Below are 22,924 nucleotides of genomic sequence, written 5' to 3' on the forward strand. Positions count from 1 at the left end.
AATAAAAATAATATTTATATTAATAATAATAATAAATAATAATGTTAAATAATTATAATATTGATAATAACATATTATTTTAACTTAAGTAATAACAATAATATAATAATTTAAATAAATCGCTATAACTTTCCATACAGTAATCGTTTATACATTTAAAGTTACAAACTGTAATAAACTGACAAAACGTAACAACTAACAATAATATAAAAACGACTCTTGTTAAAAAAATTATAAAGATTTAGTAAATATATTACCCAAAGGGTCAGTGGTTTAGTTTATTAAAATTTTTCAATCTTGCTGTATATATTTATATCAAAAAATTATATTTAGAAAAAAAACACCTTTGATTGTTAAAATAAAAATTTAATTTTCTCATATAATACATATATTATACATGATCGTTCAATATACGCCCGGCAAACTCAACTAATGAAAAAAAAAACGTTTTCACTTATAGACTTTTGTACTTAACGCTATACAAATGGTGGAACAAAGAAGATGACGCAATTTTAAAAATAAAATGATCGCCTTAAAAATGTATTTCAGAGCAAGTAGCGTGACCCCCTCGTAAGTGGGAACAGTTTCTATAGATCCTGATAATGCCAAACTAGCTTACAAAGTGATTAAGAGGCAATAAATTTTCTTGTTTTCCCAATAACAAATACCAAATCCGGAACATATCTTTTTTAATATCTATCACAAAGATGCAATTATTAATGCGTAAATAAAGCCGAGTTCTTGCCACTATCCAAAAACAATTTATGGTATATTAAAAGGTTTTATCCAAAGAGCTTTTGCATTATGCAGTAAAGAACATATAAATTATGAATTAAAGTTTCTTACAGAAATGTTCATAGGAGATGGTCATAATAAAAAAATACTTCAAAACATTGTCAAAAAAATAAAAAACAATAAGCAAAATATTAAACAAAATAACAACAGTAACATTAAAAAACTAGAATTTAACTACAATTTCTCTACAATGGGTACCAAAATTAAGTATTTAATTAAAAAATGCAGGGTATACTCCAGTTTCAAATCACCAAAAAACCTTCGACAATTAATAAATCAAAAAAACAAACCGCGACTTTCTAACAACTCTTATCCTGGAGTCTACAAACTGGAATGCTTTTATTGAAAACTCTACGTAGGTGAAACAAAACTCAAAGTTTCAACACGCATTCGCCAACATTAAAAACATACTTTTGAGGAAAAATGGAAAAACTCAGCCGTGGCGGGACATTCCAGATATTGCCTGGAATAAAAACAACACGTTTAAAGTAGAGGCAGACTATTTTAAGAAAAGTGAGAGAGTCTTTGGAAATACAGTATCACCAGTGTTCTCCAAATGAGAGTGGTTTGAATCAGGGTGACGGTGATTACGTCACATCGTCGTTTTGGAAACCTTATTTTTCTTATTTAAGACGCAAGAACACATTACATTGAAGTTTTATTATTTGTTGGTTTTTTAACTGGTTTTTATATTACTTGAATAACGAGGGTATATATAACCCCAAGAAATACTGCATTATATTATAAAGAATTTTATAAGGATAAGTTTATACTATAAACCGATATTTTAACTTAATTTTAGCATATCAAAATTCTCTAATTTGTAGTGTCTGTGAGTTGCAATCAAAAAAGTACATTGTGTATTATTTAAAAATAAAACTTTTTGGGACAGTATATTTTGTCAGTCAAATGTAAGCGTTTTACTTAATCAAACCAGTTAGGGAATATTTTGCGAAATTCAAACCAAGAAAATCTAATATAAGCTTTCAAAGAGCTAAACCAGTTTCAAGAATTAATGCATTTACTAGTTTGCTGAAGCAACATATCTTGTTCTGGTTAATAAGATAGTTATAATCAGTTTTGATGTTCTCGCTGTTCAGTAGCTGTTAACAAATTATGAGGACGTGTTAGGAAATAGCTGTTTTTCTCAATAATGGTTAAAACTCTGCTCCTATAAAAACGGTTACGTCAAGGATGACGTAATCATTTTTATAGTTTGGTTTTGTTTCTTAAACTAAACCCTCCAGAAAAAACTCAATATATTCTAAACTTTATCCTCTTAACTTTGAAGGCATTTTATTTATAAAACCTAGTGCTATGGACCTGACGTGTGCATATCATTGGCATAAAGATTATCCTTGAACGTTCGAGCAGAAGAAATTAGAAAAAAATAGTAAGTAAGTTGTTTTTTGGGGTTGTTTTAAAAATGTAGATGTACTTTTTTTTTCAAATAGTTCATTTTCTGATAATGAAAGATTAACACAGTGCTAAGTGAACTATAAATCTAAACATTGAAAATAATACTATTACAAATAAATCTTTAATTGCTGAAACACTTAATCAATATTTTTTCAGTGTAGGTTCTACTTTAGCGGCGAAAAGAAACTACTGAAGTAAACTTTGAGTCATATTATACTCCTCAACCTCCTAAAACCTCAAAAATGGATAATTATGAAATTACTGAAGAGGAACTCTGAGATGCAGTATATCTTTTAAAACTAAACAAAAGTGCGGGGTATAATAATATTAGTAGTAATGTAATTAAAAAATCGATTAAATACTTAACAATTCCTCTTTTACATACTTTTAATCTATCTTTAAAACTAGGTATTTATCCGGAGAAACTTAAAGTTGCGAGGGTCATACCTATTTTCAAATCAGGAGACATTTCTAATCCTGGAAATTACAGACCAATTTCAATTCTTCCTTGCTTCTCGAAAATCTTAGAGCAATTTATGTATAACCAAATTTTAACTTTTCTAAATATAAATAGTATTATATATAATAAACAGTTTGGATTTCAGCCAGGTTACTCAATTGACCATGCCATTATTAATATTGTTCACGATATATTTAAAGCATTTGACGAAAGTAAGTTTACCCTCGGAGTTTTTATATATCTTAGCAAAGTCTTTGACACAGTAGACTACAGCATTCTTATAAAAAAACTCAAAAGTTATGGAATTAAAAGCAAATGTTTAGAATGGCTCGAAAGTCATCTAAGCAATAGAAAGCATACGAAGAAGAGAAAACTGATTACTTGACTATAACTTGCGGTGTTCCCCAAAGCTCAATTCTGGGTCCACTTTTATTTCTTATTTATGTAAACGATTTCCATAAGTTTTCAAACATTTGAAATTCAGTTTTATTTGCAGATGACAAGAAGTTATTTTATTCTAATGGAGATGTGAACCTTTTATTTAAAGTAGTGGAATTTAGTAACAAGGAATTTTTAAATCTAGAGGAATGGTTTAAGGCAGAGAAATTGTCTTTAAATTTAAATAAAACTATGTATACTTTTTTCATAGAATTCAGGATAAAAAAAATAATCCATTAAAACTTTCTGATCTTTATATTGACAACTCTAAAATAATTAGAAAGTCATCATTAAAGTTTTTAGGAGTGATACCTGACAAAAACTTGACAAAAACACATAAGAACGTTAGAAGATAAAATTTCAAAAAATATTGGCATTCTATACAAAGCTAAGCTATTATTAAACCAAAACTGCTTATTAATCTTATATTTCTCCCTCATTCATTGTTATATAAACTATGCAAATATTGCATGGTGCAGCTCTAATGTAAGTAAAGTTAAAAAATTACTTAGTAGACAAAAACACGCTGTCAGAATTATTTCAGGTGCAGGTCGTTTCACACATTCTAAAGAACTACTTAAAAACCATCACATACTTAATGTTTTCCAGTTAAACCTTTATCAAATTCTTATATTTATGTACAAACTTCATAATAAAGTAACTCCTATAATATTTAATACACTTTTCAATAAAATTAATCATGAGTACTCTACAAGATTTTCAAATTACAATTATGAGCAACCTAAAATGCACTAATTGGTTACTAAGTTTTCTATTGCCATCAGAGGTCCTAAGTTATGGAACAATTTATTAAATAACCAACTGAAAATTTGTTCTTCACTTTCTCTATTCCAACAAAAACTCAAGCAAAAACTTCTTAACGATGTTAATGAATTAAATTCTTTTTAAGATTCTTTTTTTTTTTCTTTTTTAACAGCTATTTTATTAACTGGTTTTTAATTTAAATTTTCCTTAAATTATCCTATTCACTCATTATTAGTTTTTAGGTGTAGTTATTATTATAATTATTATTATTATTTTTTTTTTTTTACGTTTTTTTTTTATTATAGATTAGTGACTGATCTTAACATACTTGTAAAATTTGTATTTATTTTTTATATGGTACAAAGTAATTTTATGTTTACATTTTAATGATTGGACATGCTTGCTGATCAAAACACGTCGGGGCGTTGTGATAAGGCAAATATTGTCTTTTTTTAGCCCCGGTCATGTAAATTTTATTTATTTAAAACGGCATTGAATTCTTTTTTTAATGACGAAATAAATAAACACATAGTAAACAAGAATTGGCATAGCCAACCCCGCTCAGTAGTTTTTCTGTGTCTCAGCAACGTTAGCTCCAATGAGATATCTTTTCTCATAGTGAGTTGATGATAATGCTAATAAATAATATCAACATATTATTTTATCCTTTCCAATTTGTTTTTTTTTGGCTTTTCATAAATATATATCTATTTCAAATATGTTTGACTTTTGGTTACGCCATGATGTGCTCAAAACATTGTTCTTACTTCGAAGGATGTGGTCTGGGATTTCTAGTTTTAATGTGGTCTAGGATTTCTTATCTTAAGTACAATCAAAACCAAACTGCTTTATGTTTTTGATTGCGACAAAATAATATTTTACCGCATCAATGCATAATATTATATTTTGGTGTTTCTCCGCTCACACATTTCATATTTAACAGCATTTGGTGAAAACTCGCCATATAAGCTTAAATACTTTGAAGCTGTCAAGCATACAGAAATAAACATTAATTAACCAGCGCTAAAGTTTGAAAAAAGTTCAATAAATAAAATAAAAATCTTTCATTTTCACGAAATAAGATAAATAGTATTACTAATATACACAACAGACAAAAATATTTTACAAATACAGAATTCAATTCAGAAGACATGATTCATAAGTGGGAATCATATACTTAATATTGATAAAAGAATCTTCACCACCGTGTTTTTCAAACGCCTCAAGAGTCTCCTGAATAAGATCACCAATGTTTTCCCGTCTTTGCTGACTATAATCAATTCCATCGCCAGAATTAAGATTTTTGTTTTTAAAGATGTTCAAAACTGGCAAAATTTGGCGATAGTAGGGAACTAAAGCCTCGCCAACCATTTCACCTGAGATCACTAAGTGTTGAAGGACTTTTAAAGTTGTGCAAACAACTTGTAAGTCGCGTGTGTCAAGAGCGTCTCTTATGGGTAGAATGAGTTGTGGGACAACAGGTAATATTTTAGCACCCCCATGTTCAAGCATATCGTGCACACCTTGGCGGGCAAAAAACTCATATGGATGTTCAGTCTCTCTCAATCCTTCAAACAGCATGGGAAGATAATGATGATAGTCTAGTTTTTCAATTTCAACTTTCCAAGCTATTTTATTTCCTTTAGTGTCATGTTCCAATGCGATTGGCAAATCTCCGCGATCGTAAAACCTACGAAACTGAGTATGTTTTGCAGGTCTTTTTTTAAAAGCACCAGCTTCAGGTGGGCCAGTAACCTAAAAAATAAATTTGTATATAATGAAAAAACTTAATCCTCTGAACGAAATGTAATTTTTAGTTAAAAACAAAACAAAAATGGAACGACTAAAAGTTGAAACATTTTGGTAGATATTTAAAGACTGGCCAAAAAGTTTTTATGATCCTTATAAGATTTTTTTATGCTACAAAAAAATTAAGTATTTATTTTGTGTAATAAAAAAAAAATGCTGGCATGTTATATATCAATCAATATATAAATAAACAACACAATGCTAAAGAATTTTCAAAAGGATTAAAATTCTTTTGTTTATTCTTTTGATATATCAATAATAATAATAACAATAATAATAACAATAATAACAATAATAATAATAATAATAATAATAATAACAATAATAATAACAATAATAATAATAACAATAATAACAATAATAATAATAACAATAACAATAATAGTTATAATAATAATAATAATAATAATAATAATAATAATAACAATAATAATAATAATAATATATATATATATATATATATATATATATATATATATATATATATATATATATATATATATATATATATATATATATATATATATATGTATATATATATATATATATATGTATATATATATAAATAAATGATCGTTATTAAAAGATAAAAGAACGCGGGGACTCGAAGAAGATCATACGGTCATGTTGTAGAGAACCGCTAAGAAATGTAGGTGTTAAAATTTACAAGATAAATAATAAGTTCACAAAGTAAGAAACTTTTTTTGAGAGTATATATACTTGAAGATAAACGAAAAATAAATAAACGAAATTCCTTTATAAACAAATGATGCATTATATGTATTATATATGTAGATTACAGTTGTCAATAGTAAATATATAAATTTTATAATTTAATGTTGAAGTAGAGGGTAAAAAGGAGGATCACTAAAAAGTATCAGAAGTACATTATTAAATGATTTAAAAGAAAAGTAGTTACTTTGATGAATAAAATCTTCAGTAAAAATTTTTAAAACTATTTTGTTTCATAAAAATGGTCCGCAAAAATCAATACAAAATTTAAAAAACATTTGTTTAAAAAATGGATCGCTTAATAAAATTATCATTGCGTATAATGTAATTATTTTTATTTTTTGATGAATAAAAATTATGGTAATAAATTGGGGATAAATTGGTTTTACATTTAAACGTAAAACAAAGAATATTAAAAATACTAAACTCGTATATATTAAAAACTTTCATTTCATAATAGAGACTTGGCATGAGTATAACGGTCTTTAAAATATATAAGTAGCGCTACGTGCTTCTTCTGACAAGAAGGAGATTTAAGTTTACTTTTATTTCCTACACCAAGCAATGTTTGCATAGTTTATATGACAATGAATAAACAAGTTATATAATTGTACAAAAGTATTTTTATTATATTTATTCTTCCTTTGCGTATAGTATATTCCTACAGTTATTGAAATTTTACTTGATAATTTTTTAATGTGATTTTTCCAAGTAAGATTTTCATCTATACAAACATCTAAAATGTTGGTTACTGATACTTTTTTAATTTGTATATTGTCAACAACAAGTTGAGGCATGTTCATTGGCAGTTTATGTTTTTGATTAGAAAATAGAATAGAATCCATTTAGTTTTATCAACGCTAAGAGATAATTTTTTATTCCTAAACCAGTCAGACATTTTGATTAACTCAATGTTCACGAAATGAAATAGAGTAGGAATGCTTTTGTGTAACCAATGAATTTGTGTCATCAGCAAACATAATTGTTATTAAATCCAAGGCTTTGTATAGATCATTAATATAAATAAGGAAAAGGAGAGATCCTAATATGGATCCTTGAGGAACTCCACATGTATTATTTAACTAATATGATAATAATGTTTCATTGGCGTATACAAATTGTTTGCGATAAGTTAAATAACTTTTCAACAATTTTTAAAACATTGTCTACTGTAGATCCCTGTAACAATGCACAAAGTTTTAATACATTGTACCCAAGTTATAGGGTCGTGCATTCCATTTATTCAGCTCTCGCCGAAAATGAGAAAACAGTTTATTAGCCGAGAACTAAGAGGGCGTACGTCCATTTTTTATATTTCCGAGAAAATTAAGTTTTAAAATTTAATTTGTAGAGACTTTCTGCCAAAATGTCCAACTAATTTTTTTAGATATTTTAAAAAGTTTTATCATTCTTTAGACAAGATTTATTGGGCACATACTCCATTGTTTAAAGTTTATTGATAATAAAAAGAAAAACCAAAAAATGTAGACATACGGCCTCTTGGTTCTTAGCTGACGAACTCTTAATTTTGTTTAATTAGGTATAATTGAAGATTCGTTTTTTGTAAAAAAAAGGCATCTTTATTAAAACCAATATAGAGACAAATTCGGTATTTGACTTTTAAATGTAAATGTATAATTAAATACGCATGTTCAATTAAACAATTGTAAATGCAGTTATATATAACATTTATATATATATATATATATATATATATATATATATATATATATATATATATATATATATATATATATATATATACATATATATATATATATATATATATAGTTAAAAGTTGTATACAACTATTGTATAACTTATGGTGCCTTAAGAATAAAATGATAAGCTGATTAACATAAAATTTTAACTACAAAAAAGTCATTAACGAAATTGAAAATTTGTACTTTAATTTATACATTTGTATAGTTAATAAATAAAACTAACCTCAGAATTTTTCATCCATGACTTAATAGTGAATCCTTGCGTAAAAATTGGTTTACACCTAAAAGTAAACGGCTTTTCAACCTCGCAAGAAGCCATTAAAACAAAAACAAAAAAAATTGAAAAATGTTTTAAAATAAAATGGCTAGACGATCAGCATAAACAAATAACCGCTGTAACTACAAGTAACGCGGGCCGTATATGAGTTTATTTTTATCTGAATCGACAATTTAAAAACACAAAAATGGCGGCTCCGGTACAGCTTCCACCGAATCTTAAACAGCTTAACTCATATTTAAAACTCGCAAAAGAATATGATAAAATAGACCCAACAGTAGCTTATTTTTGTAAGCATTTTTGAAATTTTTAAAATCTAATTAGAAATCATCTAACTGTTTTTAAATTTCATAATTTCATCAAAAATATATCATAAAGTAAACTTATTTACCCTACATTGTTATAATTTAATCCTAGTTAAAAATATTTTTCTTGTATAAAAATTTTGAAGTGATTGCTCGTATGAAAATTTTTTTTTATGATGAATTTAATTTATATACGAAATGTATAAAATTTAGTATCAAAAAAAAAGTCTTTTTAAAAGTAACAAGCAGGTAAGTGACCAAAAATATCAAATCATTGTGGTAATAAATTTAATGATGAAATTTAAAACAGGTTTTAATAAATAACAAAATAATGCCATTTTTTTTCTTCTTACAATACTATTTAAAAAAGTTGTAAGTATTTTTAGCATAGGATATTATAAAAGGATTGGTGAAGGTTTTTGTCACCATAATTTGTAATTAATGGTCAATCATAACTTAGCATCAATTGAAAGCTCAAAAAAGTTAGAAATAGAAATTTTATATATATATATATATATATATATATATATATATATATATATATATATATATACATATACATATGTATATATATATACATGCATATATATTATATATATATATATATATATATATATATATATATATACATGCATATATATATATTATATATATATATATATATATTATATATATGTATATATAAATATATATATATATATATTTATATACATATATATATATATATATATATATATATATATATATATATATATATATATATATATATATATATATATATATGTATATATTAGTCCAAGAGTCCCTGTGTCATATTATCTTGTCCATAGAAACTTTTTAAAAGAAAAGGTTATTTATTGGCTTCAGTGCATACATAGACTATCTTATAGCCTGTTGCTGCAAGGCAGCAGGCTATAAGATATTGTATGTATTTAAATGTATTCTATGTATGTATTTAAATAACAGTAATGAAAGAAGCTGATAGGATGAAAAAAGAATTAAAGAAAGCCGTCAAAAATCTTTATAGGCACAACATTTTTATGGCAAGAAAATTGAATAGAAAGAAGCACAAGCTGTGTTATAAAAGCAACTTTTTTTTTAGATGATGAGAAGCCAAAATGATTGTTTTAGTGTAGATTAATTTGTTAAATGATTTTGATATATAGGAAGTAAAAAAAGTAAATATTTGTGTAACAACAAATGCAATACTGAAGTAAAAGGTGGTGTTATATTATATTCAAAAAAAGAGTTTAGCCAGTAATTTAGAAGTTCCACAGTATATTGGTTGTTAGCATGATGTTTTAGAATTGTTATTAAAGCATGATGATTTTGAGTTAGCTTATTTGATGGTTTTGTGTGAGCTAGGACATCATTACAGTTATTAATTGGAAGAAAAAAAAAAGATTTTTCAAATATTAACTTTAAGGTTCTTCCAATTGAATTGTAAAATGTGACTTATGTTCCTTTTTTCAAAAGGAACATAAGTCACATTTTACATGTTTTGAGAAAACTAAAAAAAATTAGTTATCTATTTAAATTTTCAACAAATAATATTTTTTATTTTTGTTAGCAGTAGTTTATTGTAATTTTAATAAAAATAGTTTTACTATTAAAATTTTCTCTTTTTTTTAAATATACTTATAACGGTTTAAAATGTGAGAGGTTTTTCAAAAAGGGCTTAAGTCAACATTTTTTAGAGAAAAAATAATTTTTGTGACAAATTATATTTCGTGTGATTTAATGCTTGCGAATTAAGTTTGTTTGGATAGACTTATAAAAATGATAACACAACTTCCTAGAACCCTAATATTTTGAGCACCTCGCCCTTGTTACACGATAAATAAAGATCCTATTCGGGATTTCATTTTTTTGTAACGATTTAAAATTCATATGTGCTCTATTAAGAAAAGTAAAAACATTGGAAATAAAATGGATGTATAACTTTTTATCCATGTTAACATAGTCAGAATTGTGCCATTTATACTATAGAATCCAAAAGTAACCAAAACTCAATTTCGGCAAAAAAGGAATTATGTCCCTTTTGAAAAAACGCTTTTCAATTACTAGTAATCCTAGGAATTTTATTGCCAGAATTTCAACAGCAACCAGCATGTAATTTTATTACTGGCAATTGGATGGATATCTGTTTCTAATCACTATTATGATAAAACAAACTGTAAAGTTTTATTAGCTGCAGTTAACCAGAATACAAAAGCAAAAAAGCAACACTGGTGTAATCAAGAAATTTTCATGAACAATGCAACATTTATGAAACATTTGTGCAAAACGCACATTAAATAAAAAACCAGTTTTTTGTAATAAAATTTAAAAGTTATACTGGTACTAATTTTTTAAGCCTTTTGAATTTTTCAGAATAACAGAACTGTATATTAAAAACATAATTAATCATAAAAGTCTTATAGTTTTACATCTAAATTTATTGTTTGTGGTAAAAAAAATGGTTCTTAATGACTCTTTATTTGTAAAAGTTATATATATATATAATGTTTGTATATGTATATTTGATTTTTTTTATATTGTTCTATAGGTCGGATGTTTGCTGTTCAAAAAGGCATCAAGCTAGACAGCAAAAGCCCTGATTGCAAAAAATTCCTCTTTTCTTTAATGGATCAGCTTGAAAATGTATTTTTCAGTTTTATTTTGTTAAATCTTTAAATAGTTGTAGCAAAGATTTACTTGACATTTTTCAACTCACTCAGTGTATAAGTTTTTTCAGGTAAACACTAGTTTGCATCATTTGGCAGTTTTTCTTCAATTGCTTGTGGCGTTATTTTAGACAAAAAAGGCACTTTTGGAGAGCGGTGAAGAGGCGGTTTCAAATGAAATTGTTGGGCAAGCTCATATAGAAAGTGTTACATTGAGTCTTTTTTCTTGGGCTGATAGTGCAGATAGGAATGGAGTTTTTAACCGGTATGTATGTTTTTAACCGGTATGTATGTTTTTAACCGGTATGTATGTTTTTAACCGGTATGTATGTTTTTAACAGGGTTTTTTTTATAGGATTTAGGTTTTACTGGTATGTATGGATTTAGTACATTATAGTTTATAGTTTATATTTATAGTTTTAATTGTTATCATTTTATTGTGTATCATATTTTTTGATAACCTTTTGAATGTAAGTTTGTGTGAGACTTTTAGTGGAAAAAATCTCACACAAATGTGCTTTTCATATTAGATTTTAATTATTTTGATTTTAAGTTGAAAGTTGCTGCTTTACTTTTGTCACTATTTTATTATAATTAGCTTAGATTAATTACAGTTATTAATTATAAGTATAATGCTTTTTATTGGTTGAAATGTTCATGAGATTGATCTAAAAAAATGTTTACAAAGTTTTATAGAAATAAAAATTTAACAACATTTAAAGATATGAAGAGACTGATCTGTGCTTAGTTTTTGAAAATTTGAGGAAAATTTTACTTGTTTTTTTTCCTGATTTCTTTTTATGTTGAGGAAATCATGTTTAAATTTAGAGTTATTAGCAAAATAAAAAACCTTGTTCTCTATATTGCTAATATTTTTGGTCATGTTATAACTTCCTGAAATGCCATTTACTATAATACTGTTTATAAATATGTTTTAAAAAAAGATGAAAATTTCCAAATATTGTGTTAATATTTTACCTTTTTTAGTAACATCACAAAAGCGTTTTATTCTGCCAGCTTGTTATTTGATGTTTTAGGCCAGTTTGATGGATTTACAGAAGAAGTAGATGTTTTTGTCATTTTATTTTAATCATTTTTTATAAATATTTTGTATTAATACTAGTAGGCATTGTTAAATTAAAATTTGGCCTGCTTGACATTTTAGGTTTTATGAATTTTAATTTTACATTTACTGCTTAACTTAATTGAACATTCCAATGAATTATCTCACCTTTAAGGTGGATCTATATGCTCATGACACAATTATATACACTAGTTTTAACAAAATTAGAGTATATAAATATATAAGAGTATATAATCGTCCCAATTCGATTGCTTTAGAACAAGTAGCCAATCCTAAATGTCTTTTTAAATCTATCTTCTGTCACAAAATTTTAAATGGACATTAAGACTTTAAAGCTGCAATAATCTAAAATTCAAATTTGAACTTGTATATTGCATTTGATATTATATTGATTGATAATATAATCATAATATAAACATAAGTTATGTTTACAATTTTATTAATTAAAATTTTCATAAATTAACAAAGTTTTAAAAAACGTTACGTTTTAAAAACGTAAAACCACCTGGATAACAAACTTTTTTGTCAAAAACATTATACATAACATTGCATATAAATTTATCACTTTTATAAAAACAATAAAAGTACACTTTCGAATAATCATTTTTTATAAACCAAAATTATTATTTTTTAATTGCAAGCTTGTAATAAATCATAGTTAAAAATGATGTGCAAGTGAGAATAATTTATGTCTAAAATCAAAATCTAAAATTTTAAAATGCAGCAATAATGAGAAATCAAGTTATGCAATCTTTACAACTAATTAAGTTTTTAAAAGAATATTACAAAAAAAAACAACATAACAACGTTCATTGAAAAATTTTGAACATCAATTTTATAAAAGAGAAGTATATTATGTATCTACCTTCAGGATTTTTTGAAAGCAATAAGATTAATTAAGTCATAAATAAGTAAGATTTTGTGCTTAAAATTTTTTTATTCCGATGACCTCTGTAAGACACCAGTATTCCATACAGAGAAGAATAATAGATTTGTAGTGGTAGAAAATGGAATGAGGAGGACAGAAATTAAAAGCACAATAAAAAGAGGTAACAAGATTATATAAATGGTTTCCATGCGAGGTCAGCAGTGGATGATAATCTGAGAAGACATATAGTAGAGGACTCAATAAGGGTGTTGCCATTTTCATTATAGGAATATCAAAAATTTTAGGATAATAGTTTGCAGTAAATAACTGAGTTTTTTTTGGCTAAAAATTCAGAAGCCTCTGTAAGCCCCAAGTTGTCACAAAAGAGAGGTCAAATTCAAAATCAGCTGCTTGTTCTAATAGTTCAAAAAAATTTTGTGTCAGTTTTATACACATTTTAAATATTTTTATGAAGTAGTTATAATTATATTATAAAATTTTATATAAACATGTTTTTTTGAGTTTAAGACTATGGAGAAAAGTACAGACCTTTAATATCAATTGTATCAAGTCTATTTGTAACATTAAAGCAAACAAAATATTTTTAATATTAATTATATATGTTGTGGATGGTAATGTAGGCTTCTTTTTTTATGTAGTGTCAAATCAAATGTCAAAGCAATCAGCATGTTTATAATATTAACTATATCTATTGTGGTCTACTTATAGATAAGTTGTGGATTGTAATATAGGCTTCTTTTTTTATGTAGTGTCAAATTAAACAGAAATATGCCAAATGGAAAGCAACATACCTTCATAAATGCTTGCAAAATGGAGTGGTTCCTGAACCTGGTCCAGAAGGGTCTGGATTTGAGAATGAGCTTAATGTTTTGCCAGATGTATCAAAAGAGTCCAAATTTAATTCTCAAATTCCTCCATCAAATAATGCGGACTCCATAAACTTTGCTACGGGTTATTCATCTGCACCAGCTAGTTATGGCTTTGCACCTCCAGAAGTGTCTGAAAAACCGGTACCTGTTCCAAGAAAGGTAGTTTGTATAAATTTTAGATCACTAATCTAAGCAAATTGTTAAATATTTGTAGGTTTACTAGATAACTACAATTAAAAATCATTTTAAATTTTATTTAATAAAGCAAAACTTCAAAATGTATTTAAAATTTTCTTATTTTAAGAATTTTTATTTAACCCTGAATACTTTTTAGGTTCTAAATGCAACAGACACCTCGCCCCAAAATCCCTCTGTTAGTGACTCTAGCAGTTCTGACATCGACTTTATACAAGCTACAAAATTTTGCAAATTTGCTATGAGTGCTTTACAGTACGAGGATGTAGGAACGGCTGTTGAAAACCTTACTAAAGCATTGAATTTGCTTCAGAAACGTTAGCGCGATAAGAATTCGTGTTGTTTACACGAACAGGAAGATATTGTGTTTGAGTATTACTTTTTTTTTATATTGTCTTCTGTTAAATTCGTTTTTCATGTGAGTTTATAATTAGGCAATTTTTTTTGTAAAAATATTTGTATCGTGTTAGAATATTTCTTTTTTATATATTGTCCTTTATTAAATTCATTTTTATGTAAATTTATGCCACTTTTTTTCTTAGTAAAGTAAAAAAATTCTAATATTGAGCCGCAAACGCAAAAGAAGCATTAACTGTCATCTTTATGTTCATGAATCGCAATTATTGGTGAACTTTCTTATGCAACGCTAAAAGCATTGTTTTATTGAATCTAAGTTATGACTACTGCAAACATGGTACCGTTAATTATCTTAAGTTTACATTTGGCACAGTTTGTTACGTACTAAAAAAAATTTTTCTTTAGGAGTGTGCTTTGGCTTAAGATCACGTTACGAAAATCGTAAGAAACTCTTTCGTTACATTTTAACTATAAAAATAAAACTGCATGGCAGTGCACAGTGGGCCAGAGTTGTCTAAAATGGCAAAACTATTAATGGGTTAAATATAGACATGATACATGTTTATAATAGTTTTTGGGGGCAAAGATTTCATTTTTGCGCTCCATTTTACGTTTGGAGTACTTATGACCACACAAGTGGTTATTTTAGGGGTGATTATGGGGTGTCTTGATGGGTTTTTAATTAGATGGGACATGTTATGTCTAAATACAGGTAATTGCGGTCAGGGAATTTGAAATTGGGTATATTCGGTCTTCAGGAGTGGTCATATTCGCTTAAGTGATCATTTCAGGAGTGGTCAAGAATGGCCCTGGAATATCCCGATGGTTTTTCAATTATATGATACATGTTGTATGTCTAAGTATAGGTAATTGAGATCAGGAATATCAAATCTGAGAATATTTAGTCTCTGGGAGTAGTCATAAACGTAGGTGCTCATTTTAGGGCTAATTAGTAATGGTGTTAGGATGTCCCAATGGTTTAATTAATTAATTAGATGGAACAGTTGTACGTCTAAATATGAGTAGATGAAGTTGGGGAATTTAAATCTGGCAATATTTGGTCCAGGAGTAGTTCTGATCGCACTGGTAGGTGTGGTCATGGGTTGTCAAGACGATTTTTTCGTGATAATTATTTATTTTATGTACATATTTTCTTTGATATTGTGAATATAAATATATAACGTTCAATAAAATTGAACTTTATTAACACAGTATTATTATATATGTTTAAGAATCTAAGTGATGACATACATCATGCATTAGTACGTCAAGAGCCCTTTGGCCCCCTCAGGTTGATTGGAATCTTTGGCTTTTCTCTGACTCCTCCTTATTCTGGATACCTTAGTATTGTAGCTACAAAGCATTTTCACCATAAGCTCATAGTTTGTTTGAAGCCTGGAGAATTTTATTGTGTAGTGCTCTCTGTTCATTTATTGTAAAACATTAATATTGGGGATATGAAATGACTATTTTTCACAAACAATTGACTGTTTTTTAATTTTTTGGGCGTTATTTAAATGAATAAAACACATTTGACCCATTTAAGTTACAATTTTCTAGATAAAAACGCCATTTAAAAAAAAATATTCAGATGATGTTAAAACTAAAAGTACTAGATGATGTAGTTTTCTCGCTTTCAACACAAGCAGAAATTGAAAATCCTTTTTTCTCGTTAACAAACTAATTTTTCTTTACTAAACTAAACTGTTCTTTTAACATAAATAAAAACTTTTTGCATACATAATAAAAAATAATAAATATTTTCTTCTATAAATCATCTTTTTATACATGTTCACGTCATATTAATACGATACAACAATCCACAAAAATTTATATTATAAAACCGCTTGATCGTAACAAAAGTAATTACTAATAAAAAAAACCATATAAATCACATAACGGGTGATGCGGAAGTTATCAGACAAACTAAAAACGTCAATAACTTATTTATAAATAAAAAAACAAACTACTATTATATTTTTTTTAAATAAAGCATTTATCTTTCAATAAAAATATATTATTTTTTATATGAAAAAACGCCACCATCTGCAATTGATCTCAATTTTGCTCTGACGCCTTTCATATGCGACTGTAAAAAGTTTAAATCAATTTCTTGTAGTTTTAGTTTAATGCGATCAATCAAAACTTGCTCTGTTGAAGCTTGCCAATCTCCCTCGTAAACCTTCTGTGCCAAATGTCCCCAAAAATTTTCAATTGGTCGTGCTTGAGGCACATTTGGGGGATTGGATTCTTTATCAACGTAATAGACATATTGGTCCATCCAATTTAGAGAATCTTTAGAATAATGAGACATTGCTAAATCTGGCCAAAATAAATAGTTAAAGTCTCCATCATACTTGTGAATAAATGGAAAAAGTCGTTTTTCTAAACATTCATTAATATAGATTGATGAATTGATCGCTACAACCTTGGAAGTGCGAAACAATGGCTCGGACATACCACGGTCAGATATGGCTATCCACATTAACAATTTTTTTGGAAATTTCTCTTTTCCTATAAAACGAACACTTTCTGGGCATGTCTTTTTGTTGTTTGTGTAGTATCCAGAATTTCCAGACATGTTGTTCCCTGCAAAACAAAAGTATTTTTCGTCATCGATGACTAGAAGCGATTTTGTGTTATAGAGTTGGTTAACTAGTTTCCTGCTTCTTTTCTTTGCCTTTATTTGTTGTTCTATAGTGTATTTCGGAGTCTTTTCACGTTTTCTATATTTAATATTCATTTTTTTTAACTGACGACCAATTGTCGATTGATTTACACCGAATCTAATACCTATTTTTCTCTGACTGACCCCTTTTCGATTCTTGACAAGTCTCATTAATTAGGCTTTCTTTTCTCTAGTCCAGGATGTCGGACGACCAGGGTGCTTTCTATCAGAAAACGATTGAACAGTTTCAAGCCTTTTTAGGTTATCATATATTGTACTTCGAGCAAAACCTTCCTTTTCAAAATGATTTACGGTTTTATTTTTTTTTATATTAGGTTTATTAACAAAAAACATTTTTAGTCGATTTCGAAAAGATTCTCGTTCAGCTGCATTTAACCTCATTTTAAATAATTGTGTTTCAAATAAAAAGTTTATATTTTATAGAACGTTTATGCCTACGCATAAAACCACAAAAACTAATTATTATGCTCAAATAATCACCCGTTAGTCGTCATAGAATGTTCCATAACTTTTCACAATAACATTAAAAGTGCTTTTTAAAAAAGATTTTAATAAAATGTAAATAATTAAAAATCTGAAACCGTTCTTTTTGCGTCTTCTTCAGTTTTTTTTAATAAAAATCTACGATTGGATATCATTTATAATAAAAAGCCTACCACCTACTGCGTTCAGCTGAGCTCAGAAAATTTGGTTATTAATTTTTATCTGTATATGAGAGTGTAATTTAAAGTAGATCACATGTGCTGCCTAGTGCAGCCTAATTTTTTTTATGCTTGCGTAAAGTAAGTGTTTAAAAAAATGCTGCACACTTTAAGGGGTTTTATTGAAAAACACTTTGAAAAAAAGCCAGCATAAAAAGTAAAATTTTCATATTTCTTCTTCTTATTTCAATATATGATGTCAATGGGAACAAAGAAACCTAAAATTTTGGCCATTACTGTCACAAACGTGAGAGCAACAAGTTGAAAAAGTATTTTCTCAATACTTTTATTAACTCCATGTCTCTGTCTGTTAATCTGTCTATTAATATCAAATCTTGTAATCAATTTTTGAGTCACTTCTATTCTATTATAATCTGTCTATTAACATCAAATCTTGTAATCAATTTTTGAATCACTTCCTGATGATAGATTTTCTTCAAATTTGGCAAGCTTGATGACAATACAATATTCAATAATTAGTTTTGCAATAAGTCAATTAATTGAGTTAATTTTAATTAAGTTTATTTTTTATATGGGAAGAAGAATAATAATTTTTATAGTGATTAGCAAACCTTCATAAAAAATAAATTTAACATAAATTTAATTAGAAAAAATTGATTGCAAAATTTGTGTTTTAATAACATAAAAAAGCATTGGGTTTTAAAAAATTGTTATTAATTTATTTGTACTACTAGTGCCAAAAATAAACAGAAATAAAAGAAGTAACAAGCATGGAAAATTTATGTGAGAATGGCGATGTATAAAAATTTCACATAAAAATATCTATACTATAGCCTATATTTGAATAATCAGTTGTTATTTAAAAAAAATAATATTTTGTGATTAAAGTACTTTTAGCACTAAGCTCTTCAATTCTAATAAATATATAATTCTAAAAATTCTTTTGTGTATGTGTATTTGGGGTGCATTGAAAAACTAAAAGTTGGATTCTTTAAATGTAATAGCAACAAAAAGTTGCCTTTTGCTTAAAAATTATCAAACTCCGAAAAAATCATAACAAAATACGGTCTCCAGTGCTGAAGACTATAATTTTTTGTTTGTTTGTTTCAAGTTTGTTTGTTCATGCCGTAGTAACGTCTGTTCACAAAAAATCCGGACTGATTTCAAATGTACACAAATTGTTCTAAATTTCGAATTTTCGATTCGAAATTTTTAAATTTAATCGGTCAACATCAACAGTTTCATTTTGTGGCAAAATTGAGTTTAAATAATTAATTCAAATAAACATGGAGCATCTAAAAGAGAACGATGTTAGAAATGTGATTGGAAATTTTTATAAACAAAACATATACAGTGGAAAGAAATTTACAGTGGATCATTTTAAGAAAATGGGAATCGCTAAATCTACAATTTATGACATAATTAAAAGGTCTGAAAATAATTTGCCAATGAATAGAAAAATCGTTTGCGGCAGAAAACCTTTTAAAATTACACCAGAAAAGAGAGAGTCCATGATTGCAAGAGCAGAAGAGAGAATCGGGATTTCGCAAAGAAAATTGGCACTAAAATATAAGATAAGCGTTTCATACGTAAATAGATTATTAAGTATGCATGGACTAAAGTATACCAAAAGAAAAAATGCACCAAAAACAACAGAAAAGCAAGACAAAACAAAAGGAAAACTTATTAAAACTTTCAAAAACTTTTTTCAAGCCATCAAATGAGTTTGAAATCATCATGGACGATGAATCTTATTTCTGTGTAAATGGTGCAAATTGTTCACAAAACTCTGGCTACTATACAAAGGATAGTTCTCAAACTGATCCTAACATTAAATTCAACTTCAAAAAAAAGTTTGACGAGAAAGTTCTCGTTTGGATTGCAATCAGTCGTTTTGGTCATTCATCGTCTTATTTTGCTGTAAAAAACTGTGCACTGGATGCAAAAACTTATTCTAAAGAATGTATTACAAAAAGACTTCTTCCATTTATAAATTCCAAACATCAAAACATGAAAATTTTATTTTGGCCTGACGGAGCGAGATGTCATTATGCAAAACACACATTAGAAACTTACAACACTTTAGCTATTAACTTTGTCGACGCTAAAGATAACCCCCCAAATGTACCGCAGTTAAGGCCAATTGAAAATTTTTGGGCACATTTAAAAGCAAAAGTTTATAGAAATGGATTTACTGCGAAAAATCTTGACCTCCTTAAGAATAGAATTCGATTAAAGTTGAAAGAGTTTGATCCAGACTACTTTTTCAACCTAATGGATTCAGTCAAAACTAAAGTTCGAAAAGCCGCTGATTTAGGACCACTTTCGGTTATAAAATAGTTAACAATGTCCAGTCACTCATTTTAGTTAAAATTTTTGTCAAAAATCGATTAATTTTGTATTCAATTAAGAACAATTTTTCATTCCGGATTTTTTGTGAACAGACGTTATCAGCGGTTTTGGAAGATTTTGGACTAGTAACAGCAGAAAAAAAAAAAGAAATAACACGAGCACGAGACAAGATAAATGATGCGCGATGCCTCTGTTTTGATGGACGCATAAAGAAAACTTTAGTAGATACATTAGAACACGTATCCTTAATAAAAGAACTTGGTTCTTCGTACATTGGTCATATATCGCCTTCAAATGGGAAAGCAGTCAAAGTTAAACGAAGTATTATAGATTACTTCTGCACGAATAAAATTTCGTTAAGTAAATTAATAGCAATTGGATGCAATGGCACAAGTATCAACACCAGACAATCTAATGGTGTGATCAGATTGATAGAGAAAGAAGCAAGAAGACCACTACAGTATGTCAGCTTCATAGCAACAAATTGCCACTATGCCATTTATTCCAATACCTTCATGGTTTGACAACCGGTCACATATCAAAAATATTTATGGAAAATCACAAGAGCTGTCTTTCTTGGGTAATGCTCGTCAGCATTGGTGCAATGGCTCCCAGGAGATCTAAATCATTCAAGTTTGCTAACAACGGCAAATTCTGTGCTTCGTTTGTACGTGTCTAATTTAAAGCCGTCAGAGCAGCTAAGAACTTTGTCAACCTATATTATTTGTATTTATGTTCCAATGTAGTTTTACATTAAGTTAAAGTCTTCTTGTAAACATTCAGCAAGACAACTGTGGAAAACAATTAGTCCGTTGCGTTACAGTTCTTCTGAACTAAAAGAGACTATCAATCCTGTTATAAAATGAAACAGCTATTTTACTCATCATGAAAACATTATTCTTGCAATGATTACGGATGAGCAAAAACATGTTCGAAAATTAAGTTTGAGCAGAACTTTAAAGTCAGTGCCAATTACCGTAATTAGACAGTTTATTGTTCCTGAACTAAACTACAAAAAATCCGATTACATTGATCTCATTGATAGGCAAAACACTAAAATCACCAAACATCCATTGACATTTCACCTTTCTGACGCAGTGACTAGAGAGATGGTCATTACTTGTAAATCAACTGTTATCAATTGCTCCAGATTTTCCATGTCACATTTAAGTTGTTGGACGTTGCGTTAAAGCTGTTACTGACGCATCGGCGGATGTGTGCGGTCGTAAATTGAGATGCGGATTTATCTGATCGAGATTTGAGAGCTGACGTATAATACCCGGATTTAATACTAGGCGGAATACCGGGTTGAATAATTTGATTTTAATATCTCCATTTCAGCAATTCAAGAATTGTCTTGACTTGTATTAAAGTTATGTTAAATCTTTTTTATTTTATATTATAAAATAAGAGTTATGCTGTTTACTTTAATGTACCATAGGTTATATTGCAATTCGTTGTAACATTTACAATAAATATGAATCAATTTTGATAAAAGTCTTTTTTAGTTTTGGTGGTTCTTTTCCAAACGACAGGGGATGCTAAATTAGTATATAATTGTGATATAACTTTAAAAAAAAAAACTCAAAATTGTATCACAATTTTATAATACTTTAAATTATATTTAAATTAAATTATAGTTTTATATCTAAATTAAATTATTTTTTGATTTAAAAAGTAATTGATTTTAAAGTAATCAAATTCCCTAAGGAAAACTATGGTCTTCACTTGCCCCAAGGATGAAGGGGTAAAAAAATCCTTTAAACTTTTTTTTAAAAACAAAATAACAATAGTTCTAAAACTCTAAAAAAAATATACCCCATCTGAAGACCATAATTCATATAATGATTTAAAAAAAAAGACAACATTTTATTGCTATTACATATTAAAATTTTGTCAATTTTTTTCCCCATAATATATTGCACCCTAACTGCATAATTATATAATTATAACTGCGTAATTATATAATGCACCCTTATTGCATTATTACGAATAATAAAGAATACCTCTTGAGAATGAAACATTTTATAATTAGATATTCAAAGATTTACTTGTGTTCAAAACTTGTTATGTATATTTTTTGGGATAATATAATAAAAATTGACAACTTGAAAGAAAATGTAAGTATAAAGAAATTTCGCAAACAATATTAAAACAAGCTATAACAAAAATTGATACTAATTTTGTAAAGATTTGTTTGCAAAATATGATGAAATTTGTATACATTATTTTTGTATATGTTGCACAAAACATGTAAACAAAAACAAAAATCTTTGAAACGAAAAAAAACTTAAAGGGCGCGAAAACCTTACAAGTAAATTGTCAACATTAACAGTAAACGTCGTTCTTTCAGCTACTATAAATCCATTATGAATAGAAAAAATGTCACAGAAATTGCAGGCAAGAATTTTTCTGTTTAGATGAATAGCACGCAAAA

At 27.4% G+C, this 22,924-nt stretch overlaps 3 protein-coding genes across 3 annotated transcripts; 1 reads left to right on the forward strand and 2 right to left on the reverse strand.

Moving 5' to 3' along the window:
- Positions 1 to 4,922: 4,922 nt before the first annotated feature.
- On the reverse strand, positions 4,923 to 8,571 carry LOC136071864 (parkin coregulated gene protein-like). Its single transcript, XM_065797400.1, has 2 exons — positions 8,366 to 8,571; positions 4,923 to 5,632 (listed from the first exon to the last, which is right to left on the reverse strand). The coding sequence occupies exons 1-2, from the start codon at positions 8,459 to 8,461 to the stop codon at positions 5,015 to 5,017; spliced, it is 714 nt and encodes a 237-aa protein (XP_065653472.1). The 5' UTR covers positions 8,462 to 8,571; the 3' UTR covers positions 4,923 to 5,014.
- Positions 8,555 to 14,951, forward strand: LOC136071863 (vacuolar protein sorting-associated protein VTA1 homolog). Its single transcript, XM_065797399.1, has 6 exons — positions 8,555 to 8,709; positions 11,273 to 11,367; positions 11,522 to 11,655; positions 12,378 to 12,453; positions 14,113 to 14,391; positions 14,567 to 14,951. The coding sequence occupies exons 1-6, from the start codon at positions 8,607 to 8,609 to the stop codon at positions 14,747 to 14,749; spliced, it is 870 nt and encodes a 289-aa protein (XP_065653471.1). The 5' UTR covers positions 8,555 to 8,606; the 3' UTR covers positions 14,750 to 14,951.
- Positions 14,952 to 16,801: 1,850 nt separating this feature from the next.
- Positions 16,802 to 17,623, reverse strand: LOC136080185 (uncharacterized). The gene has a single exon (XM_065796798.1). The coding sequence runs from the start codon at positions 17,621 to 17,623 to the stop codon at positions 16,802 to 16,804; it is 822 nt and encodes a 273-aa protein (XP_065652870.1).
- Between the last annotated feature and the right edge of the window lie 5,301 nt (positions 17,624 to 22,924).

This window comes from Hydra vulgaris, chromosome 05, assembly GCF_038396675.1.
Source record: "Hydra vulgaris chromosome 05, alternate assembly HydraT2T_AEP".
NCBI lineage: Eukaryota > Metazoa > Cnidaria > Hydrozoa > Anthoathecata > Hydridae > Hydra > Hydra vulgaris.